The 20961-nt window shown below is 45.2% G+C and overlaps 1 protein-coding gene across 1 annotated transcript in view; it reads left to right on the forward strand.

The window, feature by feature from the left end:
- SNCG (synuclein gamma) overlaps window positions 1–20961 on the forward strand; it is a 37303-nt gene that overhangs the window by 3883 nt on the left and 12459 nt on the right. The window contains exons 2-4 of the mRNA XM_075349002.1: window positions 2164–2205; window positions 6172–6299; window positions 18447–18521. Of these exons, the coding sequence (XP_075205117.1) occupies window positions 2164–2205; window positions 6172–6299; window positions 18447–18521 (245 nt within the window). The remainder of the gene's footprint in view (window positions 1–2163; window positions 2206–6171; window positions 6300–18446; window positions 18522–20961) is intronic.

The raw sequence follows: 20961 nt of genomic DNA on the forward strand, positions 1-20961 counted from the left end.
ACATGTAGTGGATCAGTGGGCCCCCAGAGTCAATGATATTGGTGGGGCTCTGCTGCCCCAGTCTGACAATGGTTATCTGTCCTTGTAAATGAGTGACAATGTTTGTATCCACTCTCTGCTTTGACTAGTAGATAAAATACATTTTATTTTCACAACTGTGCCACATCATCCATGTTTCAAGTCTGGTATTGCAATTCAGTGGCATAGTTATGACATGGCTCCTTATCAGTAAAATGGCCCTTTAGTACAATCCCTTCAAAGGGTCACTCTACTACTTTTGTATTGATGGCCTATCAACAGTATAAATTGGTGAAGTCTGACACCTGACACCCCCATCAATCAGCTGTTTTTGGCCGGATGTTAGAACAGCACAGCTCCATCAACTGTGTAGTGGCCGTGGCCAGGTACTGCAGATCTATTCATTTGAATATGAACAGATGTGCAGTAGCCAGCTGCAGCCACGGCATAATTTATGGAGCTGTGTTATAAAAAATGGCAACTGCTGACATCCAACTGTCGAGACCAGCTGAACGGTGGGGATGTCAAGTCTTGGATATTGATAACGTATGCTATGGATGCATCATAAATATAAAAGTAGAGGAGTAAGCCTACACCAGACAATACCTTTAGATAGGAACCAGGTGATATCACTACTAAGTAGCTATATAATATAACCACTACATTACTTTAATGGCAGAGAAACAACATTACCCATCAGTAACTCATAATGCTACATAATATCAATATCGGGGTATTATTCCTGCAATATCTACCGATAGAGAACTTGATAACCATTTAATATACAGGGGATCTCTACATTCTTGCACTTTATTCAAGTTCTGCCCCTGAGATTTTCAAAAACTGTTGTGCAAGCTATAAAATACATAAAAGCAATGTAAAGTATATTCACCTTACTGATAGCCTATCGCTAGTCTTCAAATGCTGCCTAGTTCTGTAATACACTTTTGTCTTCAGGGTCCCTATTTTGGAGGCCATTCCTGGTGCTGTCCCATTGATTACATTCTCATACACTTTGTAGAGTCTTTGTGCTCTGTACTATCTATCTTGCACCATTTCACCATTTTAAACAACTTCAGTTTCAGAATTTCCATTCTATATATGATTGAACCTCAACGTTAAAAGTTTGGTGTTTTTACTGAACACAGACTTTACAAAAAAATCAGTGTTGGAGTTCAGAGTTTGGGGGCTTTATATATGCTAACCACGAGAGGGAGCATCGCTGTGTTTGGGTACGCTTAGTGCTCGACCTAGTGCGAGCCGCTTACAGTATTTTTATGGCTCTCACTGAATGTAACAAGAGTGTTATCAGATGTAGTGTGTCCCAAAAAAAAAGAAAAAAACCCACCCTACCTTCCCCGGAAGTGTTCTGTTTATGGCTGGCTGTATGTTAGTGAAGAGCCCAACTGCCCTATCAGTGACTTCAAATAAAATTCAGAACAAGTCTGGCTCCAGAACAGAACTTTATCTAAAGTCTAACTGAACCCGCAGAACCCGAACTTCCACGGGTCCGCTCATCTCAATATATAACTTAGAGGCTGCATGGAGTCATAATAAAGTCATGTACAAGTGACTTAATACACATCTACGTTATATCAATGGCCAACAGGTAAGTAAAGAAACAGCGATCTGAATCCTCAAGATCAATAAACACAGTGAGAAAATATGAGAATCATAATATCCATTTAATAATACTAATTTAAAACATTAAAGAAGTCTCCTAATTAGTAAATTGAGTCCAGCTGTGTGTAATTTATTCTACGTATAACTGCAGCTGTTCTGTGAAGGCCTCAGAGGTTTCTTGAGATTCTTAGCATCATGAAAACCAAGGAACACACCAGACAGGTCAGGGATATAGTTGTGCAAAACAGTAAAGTGTGGTTGGGCTATAAAAAATAGCCTAAGCTCTGAGCATCTCATGGAGCACTGTCAAATCCATCATCATTTATTAAATTAAATTGGTGAACATTTTTTCATATTTTTCATATGAGAATAAAATACTCAAATGTAGATAAGAAACCTCAATAACTATAACATAAACTGTCACATGTCTGGGAATTTGGGCCTTGATCTTCAATTAAAAAATATTTTTCAATCCACAAGTCTTGCATAACTGTGATACATTATCTCAATTTTGTTTCATAGGCGCCAAAACTAAGGAGGGTGTGGTGCACAGTGTCAATACAGGTAGGTCAAATTATCACTCCTTAAAATTGATCTAGTATTTGTTACAATGTTTGCCAAAGTCTCTTCTGTATCAGTGTGTTCAATGTGTTCTGTGCTATATTAAAGGATATTTCCACCTTTGCAACTGTCTGTATTGTGCTAATGAATCTACAGTAAAAAAAGAGGCGGCTTGATTAAAAATCTCTGACTGGTTAGTGACCTCAGCTCCCAATCAGACTAATGTGTTGCCGTAGTTATAGAATACAAATTGTACACTATCATAACATCGATGGCCTATCCTTAGGATGTGTCTGATCGGCCGGGGTTCGACACCGGTACCACCATCTAACCCTGCCTTCATGCATTATTCCATTTGCTTCTTAGCTAAGCTGCTAAATATATGTAGTCCATTACAGTGGAGACATAAGTCTACATACGAGCTGCAAACACAAAACGATAGAAGGATTTTACACAAAACTGTGTTAATAAGTGGTACATAAACTTAAGGGTGCGATAAATCGTCGGGGTCACGTTTTTTGTGACGCACATCCGGCATCGCTTGTGATGTCGGGCTGTGTGACACCTCTGAGTGAAGCAGTATCGCTCACAAATCGTGAGTCGTGTACTCGTCGCTCAGTTTCATAATCTCGTTTAATTAAAATGGCGCCGGTTGCTCATCGTTCCAGGGGTAGCACACGCCGCTCCGTGTGACACCCTGGGAACGATGAAAAGCAGCTTACCTCCATCCCACATCACCTGCCGGCTATGCGGAAGGAAGGAGGTGGGCGGGATGTTTACGTCCCGCTCATCTCCACCCCTCCGCTTCTATTGGCCGGCAGCTGTGTGATGTCGCTGTGACGCCGAACGTCTCTCCCACTTCAGGAAGTGGACGTTCGTCGCCCACAGCGAGGTCGTCCAGAAGGTAAGTACGTGTGATGGTGTTAAACAAGTTTGTGCGCCACGGGCAGAGATTTGCCCGTGATAAAAATACGACGGGGGCGGGTACGATGGATTGTGAAATCGCACAATCGGTCGTCCCGTGTAAAGCAGGCTTAAGGCTACTTTCACACCAGTGTTTTGTGCCTGTAAGCAAAAAAACGCAAACTGCATATGACCGGATCCTGTGCATTGAATGAGCAATGCATACAACCGCAATTGTTATTTTACTGTATCCTTCTACTTCTACTTGCGATGGATGCAGTGGGACACAGAATTTATCGGCCAGCACTGGAGTCAACTGATCGGAAGTCAGCTGAACTCCTAATCTCATGCAGGTTAACAGCAGTCACTCCCTGCTGCCGATCACATGTGACCGTGTGTGGGCTGTGTGGTCAGGAGTTCATCTGAGTTCAGATTAACTGACTACAGTGTCGGCCGATTACTTGTTCTGTGTCCTGCTGCATCCATCGCAGCGTGTGTGGGCTATGGAATTCAGCTGAGTTTAGCCGCCACTGGAGTCAGCTGATCTGAACTCAGCTGAATTTCTGACCTCATAGGAAGCAGAACAAGTAATCAGATGAACTGACTCAAGTGTCGTGTGATAACTTTTTCTGTGTCCCGCTGCATCCATCGTAGAGTGTGGACTGGAGTTCAACTGGGTTCATATCAGCGGACTCCAGTGCCGGCCAAAGTCAGCTGATCTCACAGCCCACACACGCTGCGATGGATGCAGGGGGACACAGAACAAGTAATCGGCTGGCACTGGAGTCAACTGATCTGATTACTTATTCTGCTGGCTGTGCGGTCAGGAGTAGGCATGAGTGAGCAGTAAAATGCTCGGGTGCTCGATGGGCAAAGCCCATGTCTATTTTTTTTTTTAAATTCATTAAAAAATAAAAAAAAACAAAAAAAAAAAACCAAAACACATAACCATAACCCTAGGGTTAGATGTAAAAAAAAAAATGTGTGGGCTCCGGCTTCATTTTTTATTGCTAAGGGTAACCCAAGCAGCTACTGGCTGCTAACCCCCACTGCTTCGTGTTACCTTCACTGGCAAAGTCCAGGAAAGCCCTTTTTTTTAAAAAAACAATTTTTGCCCAAAAACTAAAAAAAAAATGACGTGGGCTTCGCACTATTTTTGGATGCTAGCCAGATACAGCAGGCAGGTATGGACTGCCCCCAACCCCCAGCTGACTATTTGTACTCAGCTTGGAACCAAAAATATAGGGAAGCCCTTTTTTTAATTATTTCATGAATTTCATGAAATAATTAAAAAAATAACGATGTGGGCTTTGCCCAATTTTTTTGTCCAGCCAGGTGCAACTAGGCAGCTGGGGATTGGAATCTGCAGTGCAGGGTAGCCCAAGCTTTCTGGTCCCCCCTTGCTGTGAATTGCAGTCCGCATCTGCCCCAGAAAATGGGGGTTACTTAGAAGCACCATCTTCTGGCGCTGTATCCAACTCTTCCAGCTGCCCGAGATTCTTAATGTCAGGCCAAGTTTGGCCCAGCCATTAAGAGTTTCTAATAAAGGGTTAAGAAAAATACATCACACAGAGAAAAAATACTTTGTTAGAAATAAATACACAGACACACTTAGGGACTCCATCTTTATTACTCCCTCTCACCCCTCCATGATCCCCGTCTTCTGTTTGAGAGAGAGAGAGAGAGAGAGATTTCTGTACTGACCATGCCAGACTGCTTTCTTGGCATGCTCAGTACAGAAAACGGGATCCTGCCTATCAGAATGCGGTGACTTCCGGAAGAGCAGAATCCAGCTCATTGACATACATTGCAGGTACCGCTGCAATCCAACGGATGCATTGACATGCAGTATTTTGACCGAGGAGAAAAGGTAAAATACCGCAAAGCAACGGATCCAGTGTGTGCCTCATGCAAATGCAGTGAAATGACAACGCATTAGTAAAGGATCCGGCTTTGCTGCAAGAAGTCCATTTATGCCGCAGTTAAAAAAACGCTGATTTGAAAGTAACCTAAGAAGGGTGTGATTGATCCAGGGGAAGAACATAATATGGTCAGGGGCAATTGTAAAACCTAAAGAAGAAGTGAACCCAAGACCAAGGGGACAAATATTAATAGAATCTACTCACGGCTGTATGTTTTCCAGAAATGGGCCATCTTGTAGGTGCAAATGGCTTGTATTGTTTTACATGTCATAATTTGTCTGCAAAGAGATAAGGAGTAGTGATGAGTGAGCACTCCTATGCTCAGGTGCTCGGTACTCGTAAAGAGCTGTCGGATACGAGTACTGGCTCGACTCAAGTACTGAGTATAATGTAAGTCAATGGGGATCTTGAGCAATTTTCCGGAAGAAACGCTCAAGTTCCCCATTAACCTCCAATGTACTCAAGTCGCACCTGTCCGAGCGTCCAACTGTTCATATGAGTACCGAGTACCCGACGATGATAGTGCTCGCTCATCACTAATAAGGACACTTCAATTAGGAAGCAATATGAATGTGTGCATTATTATTACTATTGAAGTATTAGGGTAATATCTGCATCTATGTTGGATTTGCTGGGACCTATATATTTAACATGGTAGAGCTAATCCAGGCAAATGGCACTGACCTAAATAACTGTATGTGATTTGGCTTGTAGGATAAAGACTGCAGCCCTAGCAAACACCACACAGCAGACTGGACGGCCTAATTCTTGCATATCCCTTTATCTATTTATTTATAAGGGCACAGTGACCCAGCAGCTGGTTCTCACTAATGTAGATGCACTAGGTGATAGAGGGTCACGCTGCTCGTAGGTAGGGGATGAGTTTGTACATGTTCTGGAGGGCTCCCCCCATTATTACGTGTCCTACATAGTATATTTAGACATTTTACAGCTAAGCAAATGTCAGCTCTTTTTATATCTCCTGTTTGTAGACAGTGTTTTTTTGTGACTTCTTTGGTAATGACTAATGAAGTAAGGGAAATCATCGATAGTCAAAACACTGCATTCAGGGGAAGGTCCTGCTGGGCAGGAGGAAGCTGATGTTCAAATATTTACTCCTCATGTCTTTTGTTGTCATTTCTAGTTGCTGAAAAGACCAAAGAACAAGCCAACGTGGTGGGAGGAACAGTAGTCACCGGTGCAAACCAAGTGGCATCAAAGACTGTAGAAGGAGCAGAAAACATTGTATCTTCAGCCGGCGTTGTAAGAAAGGTGAAGAATAGAAGTTACTCATAGGAATGATAAATCACAGGATCTACTGTATATGGAATGATCAATAGAAGATCAATATAGAGCATTATGCAGGGGAATAGATACAGAAGGATCAGAGGTGTTGTCACACCAAGGCCAGGTTTCTAAGGGGTCCTAAGGGTTTATTCACCTTCATAAAAACTCCAATATTACATTAACCTCTTCCTGACACAAGACATAGTGGTAGATCCAGTGTAGGGTCCCCCTGTATGATGTGACACAATCAGCATCTGCCTCTGACAGCAGTGAAGAGATCAGAGCTCTGTTAACTGCTGTTAACCCTGTCAATACTACTAGCAATCTCTGACAAGCGCATAGTCTGCAGGACCCCTACCATTATCAATAAAAAGATAAAAATAAATAAAGATTGCCAGTATTACTATATCTATAAAAATACTAGCTATCAAAATCTAAATTTAATTAACTGACATGGGGACATCTGTAAAAAAAAAATCCAAACGTTGTAATTGTGTGTTTGATTTGGTCACCGCAACTCCAAGAAGGGCAATAAAAAATGCGATCAAAGTATTGTATTAACCCCTAAATAGCGTCAATAAAAAGGTCGACTAAAAGCAAGACTCCCACACTCCAAAGAGCACACAGCCCGAAAAACAAGCCCTGGTATGGGATTGTCATCAGAAAAATAAAAAAATTAGCTCTTGGAAAAAGTGGAGTAAAACGCAAGAGTGCAAAATTGCCTAGTCATAAAGGGGTAAACGTGGTAGGCGGGGGCTTTGAGGCAGATTTTACATTGGGGCATCTGGGCTCAGAAATCTACATCTTGGTATTTTTGTCTAAATAGGGAAATGTAATCAAATAGCCTCATGCATAATTATTGCAGATGGCAAACTTTTCGTTATGGGAAATGGTTAACAAAAATATACGTTACATATAACTGATGCTATCAATAATCAGTTACTGAAGAGGAAACACGCTTTTCCAAAATTAGAAAACTAAAATGTAGCTACTGTCACCAAGATTCGAAGACCTAGTTTTGCCAGAAGTGCACAGTGCGTGTTCAGCCGCTAGAGGGCAGTGTTGTAGCACTAGTTGGAAATGGCTTACACTGAAACACGCAGGATAAATGGACGTGAAACATGTAGTCTTGTCCCACCGCTCATAGATGGTCCTCATTCTGATGAAATGGGATAAGTCAATCAATAATCAAAGTATAAATGAATATTTCCATAAAACTTATAGGCATATGTCTGATCATTATGGTTAAGGTTAACATTAACATAAGGAAATACAGATCAAAAATTTCTAGTGCGGTGAAGTCAGCATTGATGTAGACAAGGCTGATTCAGTTACAGTCTACAGCAGTGGGGAAACTTAAAGCTCACAGGCCTCAATTCAAAAGCTTCAACGGGGCCACCAAATATTGCAAGTATTTATTAGCATTGATCTTTTGATAGAAGACAAAATGACATTTGAACCCTCCCTAGGCTCCAGGGCCCGGGTGTGATTACAACCTCTGCACCTATTGTAGTTACACCCTTGGTCTACAGGTAATGAAAGGATTCTTTACAGAAAGTACAACATTCATGTACGAACCAGGAGGGTTTTCTTCACTGCTGAAACATAGGCCAGGCAGAGCACAAAGTGCCTTCATCTGCCTCATCACAGTGAATAGACCCATCAAGGATTCTTTCCAAACCCTGCCCCGATGACAAACACAATGTGAACGTAGCCTAAGAGAAAATAGTTCCTGTAGATAAAACTGCACCTCAGCCGTTACCCTGTGTAGATTTGTGCTTAGATTTAAGGAAATGTATCGATAAAGAACCCTCTTTAATTTATTGCACCTCTAGCTTCATTAGTAGGAATTAGCCTTATGGGCCGTATAGCCAGATTCTGATTATATGAGAGAACTTACTGAGGGTAATCTGTCTACAGGATGCAGTCAGTCTAATCCTTGACATCTCTATGAGGGATACTTCTGTCTTCATAAATTATACCCACTTAATTACTATATCTATAAATAATGCAAGACAACTTCCATTGGACGAATGGCCACAGCTTTACTTAACAAGTATATATATACATATATATCTTTCCCACGGCTCAACATGCCGCCCCTTCCATAACTGATATATATATATATACATTCCAAACACCACAAACCAAACACCGATAGGTCCGTCCCAGAAGCAACCAATTCTTCCTATCCCCTGGCCGTATCCTAAAACCAGCCCAAGGGACCACCTCGGCCGTGACCAAAACCGACCCGAGGTGTGAGAGGTATTAACGTTCCATCGTTAAATACCCCTCCCCCAAACCTGCAGGACCTACGCCCACAACTTCCCAATGTATTACGAAGCCACTACCCCTGAGTGACTTCGTACCACCAACCGAGTATCGGTACTCCCAGCCTCTGACAACGGACCTATCCCCCCGCCACCGACCGGCCACGTGACCCCTTACATGGCCCGGGCCCTCCACACCCCCACTGCATGCTCCAAACCTTCCCGCAAACCGAGCATCCACAGATCCAAACCAATATCAGTGAGATGAACTCCATCCTGCCGCAAATATTGATCCAACGACTCCTCTAAGTCCCTGCGCCGAACGACAAAGCCTCCGTTCCATGCCACAAACTGGCCACTCGCCCTGTTCAACGTGCTACATGCCCTGTTAATCCGCTAGACTGACCTGGCAAAACGCCAACTCATCCGAGCCACGATATCTGACCAGACGATAACGATACCTCACCACATGAGATACCTCTCACCACACTAGCCAAAGGTCCAACTTAATTTTCCGCTTCAAATCTCTGGCTGCCCACACTCCCAAATCATTTCCTCCCGCATGTAAATTAAAACATTGGGATCCTGGTCAACCCTAGCATAATATGCCACCTCCGTGCATACTCTCCCCCACATCAAACCACGAATCCCAATCCATTTTACTCGCGCCTCCTCTCTCGCCATTCCGAGTTGTCGACCGTCCGTATGCACGTCCGCCCGCAACGCCCCCCAGTACACGTAGGAGTGCCCGAGTACACAGACAAGACACACACCTATAAGCTTATAAACACCATTAAGAACAGAAAAAACACACATGCCGCACAGCCATTAAACATCCCCTATTAACCTCCAAACTGAATCGTTCGCCCTCACTCGATTCCTTGTCACTGCTCCCACCCGTGCCAAACAAGACTTCAATATTGCTACAAATTGAAATTTGAACAACGATGACCCGTCCTCATGCCTCAGGAAGGAGCCAGGGTAACCCCCGCGCATCCTTAAAACTTGCCACCTGTGCAACCGGACACCAGTGGTGTCCTGGAATGCCATACAACACCGTCAAATGTCCACGACCCATCTGATCCGTTTTGGAACGGTGCAAAGTACATTCAACTCGACCGTCCTCCAGCCCCACATCCCCTATTAAAAGGCCTCCTGCCACCTGCTTTGCAGGACTAATCAATTCACTAATGCGAAAAGCACCAAAAAAACGACAAAACAAACGCCACCGCAAACAATGCCTGCTCATTCTGTGAACTGTGATGAACACACCTCGCCCAAACAACGCACCATAAGTGCCAACAAGTGAATAGAAATTGGTCTTCTTGTGTCCCGAGCCCTCGGCCCTTTCCTAAAACCTTCCATGGCTTGCCGCACCAGAAAATCTTTTGTAGCATCTGTAACCACGTGCAATTTAGACAAAAACGCTAGTGCCGCCAACCTGTGTCCCATCACCGACACTGATCGGCCCGCCAAAACTTCTCAGCTAACAAACGTCAAAACCCCCAACACCCGTCCATTGTAACCAGGCCCCATTAAACCCTCTCATTCCAATTCTTCCCATTTCTTCCACACCGACTGATATCGGCACCAAGTGACCTCGGTCACCGATCTCCTAATCCGTTCGAAAGGGACATCGATGCCAGATCACACAGCCAGCCTGGACATTGTTCTCCATCCTCGTCCACCCCCGGCACCAGTCTCCTGAACCTGCGACACTGAAATCAAAACAGTGCGTCAGCCACCCCAATTTGGTACCCCCAGCACATGCCTTGCCACCACACAAATGTTGAAATCCAAGCAGCGCAGCACCAAATGCCTTAAATACCCCAATACTGGGGGTGATTTTGCTGACAAAGTGGTAATAGCATGCACCACCGCCATATTATCGCAGTGCAAGCAAACCTTTTTTCCGACAAATTCTGAACCCCACAACTCGATTGCCACTACAATCGGAAAGGGTTCGAGCAACGCCAGATTTTTTACCAACCCCTTCTCCTTCCACAGCCGTGGCCACTCCCCAACACCCCAGTGAGTCTGAAAATCGCTCCAAAAGCCACTGCTCCTGCCACATCCGTAAACAGTTCCAGCTGACTATAGGACATTGTTATACTCATCCACAACGTCTTTCTATTGTACTTGTCAAAAAAGGAGTCCCAAACCAGCAAGTCCCCTTTCATCACCTTTTCCAGTCTAACAAAGTGATTTGGCGATACGACACCTGAGGTCGCACTTGCCCATCTTCTATTGAATATCCGCCCCATCGGCATAATGCGACATGCGAAATTCAATTTACTGAACACCGGCTGCAAAACCCTCAACCTTACCTTTCTTGCCTGATACAACGCTCTAACAGACGCTTTAAATCCACCAACTTCTCTTCTGGCAGCCGGCACTCCATGGCAACCATATCAATTTCGATGCCAAAGAAACATAAAAACCGTCACTGGTCCTTCCGTTTTTTTCTTTGCCAACGACATACCAAAACTCAGCACAATCCGCTCCAAAGTAAACAATAACAAGGAACAAACCGAGGAACCCGCCCACCCAACGCACAAAAAATCATCCAGATAGTAAACTACTGAATGAACTCCTGCCACGTCCCGCACTCCCCATTCCAGAAAGGAACTAAATGCTTCAAAATAAGCACATGAAATAGAACAACCCATGGGCAGGCAGAGATCCCATAATATTCTCCATTCCAAATGCACCGCAACAAATGATGGCTATTTGGATTGACCGGAAGCAAGCGAAAAGCCGCTTCCACATCTGATTTCGCCATCAACAACCCCTGTCCTGCCGCTCGCACTAATTCAAACGCCCTAGCAAATGAAATGTAAGAAACTGTGGACAGATCCGGTGAGATCCCATCATTAACCGACAACCCGGCCGGGTAAGATTACTGCTGTAAGAGCCTGAATTTCATCGGCTCTTTCTTGGGCACAACCCCCCAATGGCGAAATCCTGAGGTTAGGGAATGGAGGGTCCTTACACGGACCCGCCATCCGACTTAGCTCCACCTCCTTAGTTAGCTTGCCCCTCCCAACTTCCGGGTGTTCCATTGCAGACCTCAAATACCTGGGCAAAAAACTGGGGCCCTAGAAACAAACGGGAACCTGCAACCGTCAACCAAAACCGTGACGCAATAACCCTGCCGCCTGCACATCCGTATACCTATTTAGATAGGGAAGTATCCCTCTACTTTCACTGGCATCCTCCCTCTTTCCAGCCCCTTCCCCTGACTTCCCCTTTTCTTTTTAAAACACCTGACCAAGAGGTGGGCACCTCAGCAACCGGTACTCTCGTGCTTGAACCGACACGAGGCCCCAAACTTGCAGTGCCCCTCATTACACTGTCAATATGCCCCCTTTCTTTTGCCAGCCGGCGACCCGTTGCTCCTACCCGGGATCACGGCATCCCCATGAAAGGGGTGAGCTGGAGCCGTCATCATTCGCATCCACAAGGATATATCCTTGTGGTCCCATCTAAGGCCAGGACGCAGAGCCATCCGTTGCCGGAACTGCTCATCATATCTTAACCACCCCAAACCTCCGTACACTCGATATGCCTCCCCACTGGAATCCATATAGCCTAAAAGGGGCAGAGCAATGCTCCGGCTCCCTCTCTCTGATGATACTAGCTAGTATGGCAAACGTTTTCAGCCAATTAGTAAAGGTTCTGGGGATGAACTTATATCTCCTCTTCTCCTCATCCTCTTTTTCCTTCTTTGAATCGCTTAGTTTAACTTTAATCGAGATTAAACTTCTCCAGGGGGAGCAGGGAAAATATTTCCCCATACTCCCCCCTCCAAATTGTTTCCCTCACCTCTTTCTTCAAATGGACGCCCAGCGGACTCTCAAAGCACACATACACTCTGTACCACTGCAACCGATTGCCCAGCCCCAGTGGGGCCCACTCATGCACCCGCCGGAAACACGGACCCGCTTGCTCCCGATCACTTTGCCACCAACCCCTGAAACATGTACTTACAGCCGCAACCGACCCCCCCACCCCCAGAACCCACAACATTATGCACAATTGATGATCTCTCACCGGGCTGCCTCTGGTCCGATCCTGGAGCAGCCGTGACAAGATATTCCTGCTGTCGCTCCTCTCCTCCAGATGCGTCCATTCGACGTTCCTCATCGGCGGAATCCGTGGTGCTGCTGGCGTCCTCAGGGGGGACCCTCGGAGGGACAAACCGCACCCGGCGGCCATCAACCCCCGCGGTCATCGCCCCTGCTCCACCAACTGTCTCCTGCTGGTCGTCCGCCTTTTTAACGGACGCGGCGTCCTGCCGCCATCAGCCCTCGCCGGATCACTGCCCATCTGTGAAGCCACCGCTCCATCGGCCATCCTCAGAGGTCTCCCTCCCTGCCAGCTGCAGGAAGGCCTTATCCAGTCCGCCGTCTGCCGGGTCCGCCCTCCAGCTAGATCCCCGCTGGAGGGGACCGTCACCATTGATTGCAGTCTGTGGCCCTGCCGACTGCAGGAGCCACCATCCCCTCCTCCCTGGCTGCTGTCCTCTGGCTTCTCGCTCTCTCCAGCCCACTGCCGATTCCGCCGCGGGCGGCTCCCCTGCGGCCTGCAGGGAGTCTCCACTGCTGCCACCTCAAGCTGGGCTCTGCCCCCCGGCCTGCACATCACCTTGGGCTGCCGTACGGCTGGTCCAGGTCCTTGCAGGCCGCGAACTGGAAGGAGGCCTCAGTGTAGCTCCGCCCACTTCTGGCTCGCGGGGTCACAGACGCGGATTCCTCCCGGTGACCGGAGGGGAACCAGGGAACATCCGCGGGCTCCCCTGTCCCGGAGGGTCCCCGAGGGGGCTCCATAACTGTATTCTAATTCCCCCAGCTGGGGAGTAGCGCTCCGGTGGCCGCGAGCCTGAGCGCGCAGCTCAGGCCGAGGTGCAGGATCAGGCACCGCCGGACCGGGAGCGCACACTGCAGCCAGCTGCTCACGCAGTGCCTCGACTCCCAGCACTCCAGAGGCTCCCCGGACCATCTCCATCAGGGCCTCCAAGTCAGAAATCCTGCAGCTCTCCCGATGATGATGATGACCACCAGCACTTCCAGCAGCATGTGGCCACGCTGATCTTCCTGCAGCAAGAGGAGGTAACCACTGCCTCACCCCACCTATATACCCCCCTGATCAGCCAGCCTCCTACCTTATCCCCCCAATCACAACTGCCCCCTTTCCACCAATCCCATAACCCCATAGAATGCACACTTCTGCATTCCAAACATTAACCCCTTCAGACCCTAGCCCCCTCCAGATTGTCATGGGCTTATTCGCCCTTATAGGGCTCACTTGCCCTCTTTACTGAAATTCAACCCACAAGTTTAGTTTAGAGTATATGTACGTATTCTTAAAGGCGTTTTTCAGAATTTTAGAACTTATGGCATATCCTTAGGATTGACCATCAATATTAGATCAATGAGCTATTCAAGTGAATGGAATGAAGCTGTGTAAAGCCCAGCACCTCTATAGTGCATGCCTGTGCCATTGTGTAGTACATGGCAACGGAAACAATGAAAAGATCCTCTTCACAGAGTTCATGCCCAAGAGTCATACCCCACCGATCAAATATTTAAGACTTATCCTAAGGTTAGGTCATCTATTTTAAAAATCTGGAAAACCACTTTAATAACATTTCATAAAACTGTCCTGTCCTTTTACCCCAGAACGCATACCTGGGGCCAGCGTCGCACTGGCTACCAGAGAAATCTCCAGTAATGCCAGGCCTGGATTGAGGTACCTGCTCTCACCTGAACTCCGGAGATCAGCCTGGGATGTCTGCAGCTATCATAAACTGAACCACAAGCGCCGGGGAATCAATCACTCGGCGCTCGCGGTACAGTCTAGGCTGTATTCTGGAGCTCAGGTGAGAGTTCCGGTGTTCAGTGCAGGTACCTGAATCCAGGCCTGGCATTACTGGAGATTCCTCCGGTATCCAGTCTGACACTGCCTGGGGCCTCGCAGGCCTGTTAGGTTACTTGTTTTCTATGGTTGATTTCGATGGTTGCGCATTCTAGGGTTAAAACAGAAACAACATTCAGGTTGATAAACTGTTACTGACTTCCAAGCTGCCACAATCCACTGCTCTCTAATGTTAGGTACCAGCAGCAACTACACTACCTAAGGTATAAGTTGAAGCTCTTAGGCCATAATGCTAAACCTGTGACCTGGGGTGGACATATAATTGATGCAACCTGTGCAGTCACACAAGGATCCAAGAGGTTGGGAGACCCATTTCTACTGAAAAGGGCCCATATATTGTTTTCGGTCTGTGTTCACCAGTACCTGTGACAATTCCCCTATTATTTAGATACTATTTGTAGTTTGGACTTTGCTGGTGAAGTCAGTGTATGAAAGGACACTAGGCCTGGCACCATGGATGTCACTGAACATGGCCTTTCCTCCATGGTAAGCCACTATATTTAGGACCTAAGTTCTATTGGTGTGCCACCACACAAGTAAACAGCTGGCCTTATATCAAATGTATGTGCCATAGCAGTGTGTGCTATGATACTTTTCTATAGCATGTTAATTCTTTATTGTTTGTTTTTTAATTTAGCACTCCAAGCACAAAAAGCTAGCCAACCCTTGACCTAGCTGAATGATTTTGTATATAAGGTCCACACTTTTGTACATAATGCACTTATACACCAAAGGGGTTTCAATAAGGTGCAAGTGCTCAACTTAAGTAATTACAATGAAACTTTACCAGGTTTCGTATTTTACATAAATGTAATATAATTGGAGCATCCACCAAATATTAAATTCCTATGTTTTGCATCATATAGAAAGCCTACAAGTATATATTATTGACATAGAGGTTAATGGAGTCTTCAGATATACTGTACATCTGAAATAATTTAGCCCTCGTTATACTCATGGAGGTCAGTATTGTATGGAATACTAATCTCAGTTTTAGACTCCATTGAAGTGTGGATCAGTATTCTTGGTTAGCCATGGATTTTTTTGTATAGTGAATCCAGGTTTTCGGCATCTCTGTTCTCACCATAGAACATAGTGGGTCTGAGTAACAGCTCTGTATTTTTAGACCACATATTATGTGCTTAGTTGGAGGCTTACCTGCCATAAAGTGGACGAGAGGCTCAGACCTTGGCATGGCTATGGAAGTTTATAACAGCGGTCTGTTAGATACTGAGCATACACAGAGATCATTATGCACATCAGATGTATAGAATAAGCTTGACGAAACATCGTCTACAATCCACCAAAATTCAAGAAATATGAAAAAAAAGTTTATATTCATCTTTTACATGCAAGTCACAGTATATATTTGAAGGTCTAATAAAGTGCAGCTTGTCCTGCTGACACATGATCGTATGATAGGTAGTGATGAAATCCTATAGGATGACTCCCTGTTCCATCCCTATTATCTTTACATGGGAACGTCAAGTTTCAGCAAAACTAGTCTGTTCTGGAAAAACAGGTACAGGAGGGAAGCTTTGCCGAATAATGTGAAGGTGCAGCATTATGATGAAAAGGGTGTAAAGAATGAAAGAGCTATATGATGAATAGGTCATATACAGAGACAACCTGTAATCAGAGGCATACCAGACATAATAAAGGAGCTATGGCAATTATCATTCTGCTCATCACATAATAGTAATTCTAAAGCAGCAAGTTGTGATATCTGCCCTATATTATCTCTGTACCCATATATTTACAATCCCTATACACACTCTATCTATGTAACAAACATCTACTATGTGCTAGATAAAAATAGTGATATTCTCTGTTCCTTTCTACACTTCAGAATAGTCTTAGGGGTGCTTCACACACAGCGAGCTCGCTGCCGAGATCGCTGCTGAGTCACGCTTTTTGTGACGCAGCAGTGACCTCATTAGCGATCTCGCTGTGTGTGACACTGAGCAGTGATCTGGCCCCTGCTGCGAGATCGCTGCTCGTTACACACAGCCCTGGTTCGTTTTCTTCAAAGCCGCTCTCCTGCTGTGACACACAGATCGCTGTGTGTGACAGCAAGAGAGCGACAAATGAAGCGAGCAGGGAGCAGGAGCCGGCGTCTGACAGCTGAGGTAAGCTGTATCCAAGATAAACATCGGGTAACCAAGGTGGTTACCCGATATTTACCTTAGTTACCAGCCTCCGCAGCTCTCACGCTGCCTGTGCTGCCGGCTCCGGCTCTCTGCACATGTAGCTGCTGTACACATCGGGTTAATTAACCCGATGTGTATAGCAGCTAGGAGAGCAAGGAGCCAGCGCTAAGCAGTGTGCGCGGCTCCTTGCTCTCTGCACATGTAGCTGCATTACACATCGGGTTAATTAACCCGATGTGTACAGCAGCTAGGAGAGCAAGGAGCCAGCGCTCAGTGTGCGCGGCTCCCTGCTCTCTGCACACAGCGCTGGTAACTAATGTAAACATCGGGTAACCATACCCGATGTTTACCTTAGTTACCAGTCTCCGCAGCTTCCAGTCGGCGGCTCCGTGCAAGCGCAGCGTCGCTTGCACGTCGCTGCTGGCTGGGGGCTGTTCAGTGGTCGCTGGTGAGATCTGCCTGTTTGACAGCTCACCAGCGACCATGTAGCGATGCAGCAGCGATCCTGACCAGGTCAGATCGCTGGTCGGATCGCTGCTGCATCGCTAAGTGTGAAGGTACCCTTAGGGCACTGGCAGCGTGAGAGCTGCAGAGGCTGGTAACTAAGGTAAATATCGGGTAACCACCTTGGTTACCCGATGTTTATCTTGGATACAGCTTACCTCAGCTGTCAGACGCCGGCTCCTGCTCCCTGCTCGCTTCATTTGTCGCTCTCTTGCTGTCACACACAGCGATCTGTGTGTCACAGCAGGAGAGCGGCTTTGAAGAAAACGAACCAGGGCTGTGTGTAACGTGCAGCGATCTCGCAGCAGGGGCCAGATCGCTGCTCATTGTCACACACAGCGAGATCGCTAATGAGGTCACTGCTGCGTCACAAAAAGCGTGACTCAGCAGCGATCTCGGCAGCGAGCTCGCTGTGTGTGAAGCACCCCTTAAGCCATTTTATTACTCTAAACATTAAGTATTACATGCATGTCAGGCAGGGGTTACGGGGCACGTGCCCTTGTTGCTGGGTGTCTATTCCTTTTGTCTTAGCCAGGGTAATTAGGATACAAGGCTGGGGCAGTTGAGACAATATTTGCCCCAGGTTTCATCTGATTTAGGAATCTATAGGTCACTGTAATGTCACAAGGGTATAGATGAGTGCCCTTAGTTGCTGGTTCCTACAGCAGCTCATATGTCTCATATCGATTACCTGGGATATTTAATGTATTGGTGGAATTAAACTGTATCAGTGATCAATCATTATTTTACCAAATTGTGTCCTTTAGGTCCAGGTGTTATATCTCAAAAGGAGAAAATAAAGAATAAGCTAAATCATTTTAACATTTATAAACACAATGATGTGGACTTCTGATTGGGACAATTAATCCGATCGTAAGAGCATGTAGATGTCATGTGGTGGGGGTCCCTCATCGGGACTCTATCTTAATAGAGCCTTGCCATCCATGTATGACACATAAAAGGGGTTGTGATTGATTAGACTTCCATGCTTAATGAAGTTTACGGCTTTAGTGACTCCTGCATTGAGCAGGGGATTGGACACAATGACCCTTGAGGTCCCTTCCAACGATGACCCTGGAGGTTCCTTGCAACAATGACTCTGGAGGCCCCTTCCAATGATGACCCTGGAGGTCCTTTCTAACTCTAACATTTTGTGATTCCATAGTCTTCAAGGTCTGCTTCTCCTGTATATATTTCTAGACCTATCTATAATGGTCATAGAGTTTTGACATAAGTGGATTATGTGTGATTGAATATTTTTCAAATTTTAGGACGACTTTGCACACCCAGAAGAAGCGGCTGGTGCAGAAGAGCCAGCTCTGGAGGCCACAGAAGCCATTGAGCAGGTAAGCAACCATCAGTACCCAAAAAAGACCCTTTTTTATTTTTTACATGCCACCAAATATAATCAAAATTTGTGGCAATTGGTGGTACACATTATTGTATGGGCTTATGCCAAGGCAATGTAAGGGGTACAATGCATCCAAATTAAAGCCCTTTACCTCCCAAGTTATACTTCACTAATGTTTCCTAGTAATAGTAATAATACTGCAAAGTGTGACTGGCCATTAAACAAAGTACACCCTGACAGGTTCACTTTAAGGCCCCCTTCACACGCACGTGCCTCTGGTACGTGTTTGGCAGTTTTCTCACGTACCGGAGACACATACACACGTAGACCTAGGTATTCCTTTGGTTTTGGACACACGTAAGTATTTGCGCACGAAACGTGTGTCCGTTCCGTACTTACGTGTGTCCGTGTGTTTCTCACACCAACATGTCCGTTTTCTCTCTGGCATCACGGGTGTCACACGGACCTCAAACATGTCACACATACTGCAAACGGACCACACGGATGTGTGAGAGAGGCCTAAGACATTGCTGGTGGTGATCTATGTAAATTTTTAGTCTTTATAATAAAATCCACACAATTTTCAGGTTTATAAGCTAACTCATGTAATTTACATTTCAAAAAACATCATATAAATGATTGGCCCTTCGTGGTTTTTGAGGTTTTACAAGTTTGAAGAGTTAATTCCATCTTTATAGATCGATTTGGTTAGATACTGCATATATAAAAAAGCAGTTTGACAATTCACAGCTCATTTCAATCTGCAACAATTTTTGAGATATTAACACTTTTCTTTTGTTTACAGATAATTACCTAGGAGACTGACCACTGCTGCTGTCCAGCTTGTAAACACTGCTCTTAAAGGGAATTTGTCACCAGGATTTTGCCACCGAATGTGAGAACAGAGTAATGTAGAGACAGAGACCCTGATTTGATCGATGTATCACTTATTTGGCTGCTTATTGTAATTTTTGTATTAAATTACTGTTTAACCAGCAGGAGATAAACATTAAAAGGACTACTTGGCATGCTGCCAGTAGTCAAGCTTATTCATGAACTCTGTATAGCCCCATTCCCACCATTGATTGGCAGCTTTTTGTATACACTTTACATGGGCAGAGAGCTGCCAGTCACTAGTGTGAGAGGGGTTATACAGGGATCAACATTCAAATACCTGCTAAATATTCAGCAGGGAAAACAATGATTTTATCAAAATGACAGCAAACAGGTCGATAAGTGATACACTGGTGGAATCAGGGTCTCTGTACCTACATTTTTCTGTTCTCAAATGAGGAAGAAAAACCTAGTGACAGATTCCCTTTAAGCCTGCCAGTGATTAGCAAGTAAAAAGCATGCTCCAGTGATTCTCACCAGCTTAAAAACAGTGCTTACAAGCTAAATAGAAAAGAGCCTGTAAGCACTGCACAGGTTCTGCTATATAACAGCAGTTGTCGGTTTCTAAAGCAATAAAATGTAAACAAAAAAAAGAAAAAAATGTTAATATTTTAAGAGGTGCTCAAACTTTTAATTAGCAGTAAATTGCAAAATTGGTTGCACTATCCGACAATACCCATTTATGAAGATGGCAAAAACCCTTTAATAGGCAGAGTCAATGTAATGACTAATGCATGTTTGGTAGAGCTGTCTGGTGTAACATGATGTCCCCTGTCACTCAGGACATAGGCACTCTCTATATAACTGTGTGATGCTCCATGCTGTATTGTAGTGAGAGTCTCAACCTATGGAAAATAGCTCCTTAATGAGGGATCGATGGAGAGTGCCGTGATTTATTTCTGCTGCTTTCATATAGAATATGACAGTAAAGCACAGTGTATAAAATTTGCGACATACAGAGGTACACATTAGAAATCCATTGAAGTCTATGGGTGCCCTAATATAACTATGGATAAATCCTGGGCTGTAAAGACCTGTAATTCGGCTAAGAGCATGATATCCAGGAAGGATTAAATATTTGTGGAAAGGTCTCGATCTGAAAGTAGACATCTTATATAAGCTGTACAAAACTCTTAACTTAAGATATTGACTGGCAGGATAACAACTTAAAGGTTAACCTAACAGGTGCAATATGCATCCAGAACCACGAGCAGTTCTGGGTGCATATTGCTAAATCCCTGCCTAATCGTGCCTGTATTTATTAGCAAAGATAAAGAGATCTTTAGAAAACGTATTTCTAAACATCCTTTATAATATGCTAATGAGGCCAGGGACCAGTCGCAAGGGCATTAGTTCCCTTGGTTAGTTGGCCCCCTTAGCATGTCAGCACACCCCTGTGGGCATACTAACATGCTAATGAATGCGCAGCGTCAGACGGATGGTCTCTCTCACTTTTGCTGCCACTGTTGGTTTTCGATTCAGTACGCATGATTAGAATGTCCCCGGACTTCCGGTCAAGCACACTACACAAGTTTGTAGCC

This window comes from Anomaloglossus baeobatrachus, chromosome 5 (genome assembly GCF_048569485.1).
Source record: "Anomaloglossus baeobatrachus isolate aAnoBae1 chromosome 5, aAnoBae1.hap1, whole genome shotgun sequence".
In the NCBI taxonomy this organism is placed as follows: Eukaryota; Metazoa; Chordata; class Amphibia; order Anura; family Aromobatidae; genus Anomaloglossus; species Anomaloglossus baeobatrachus.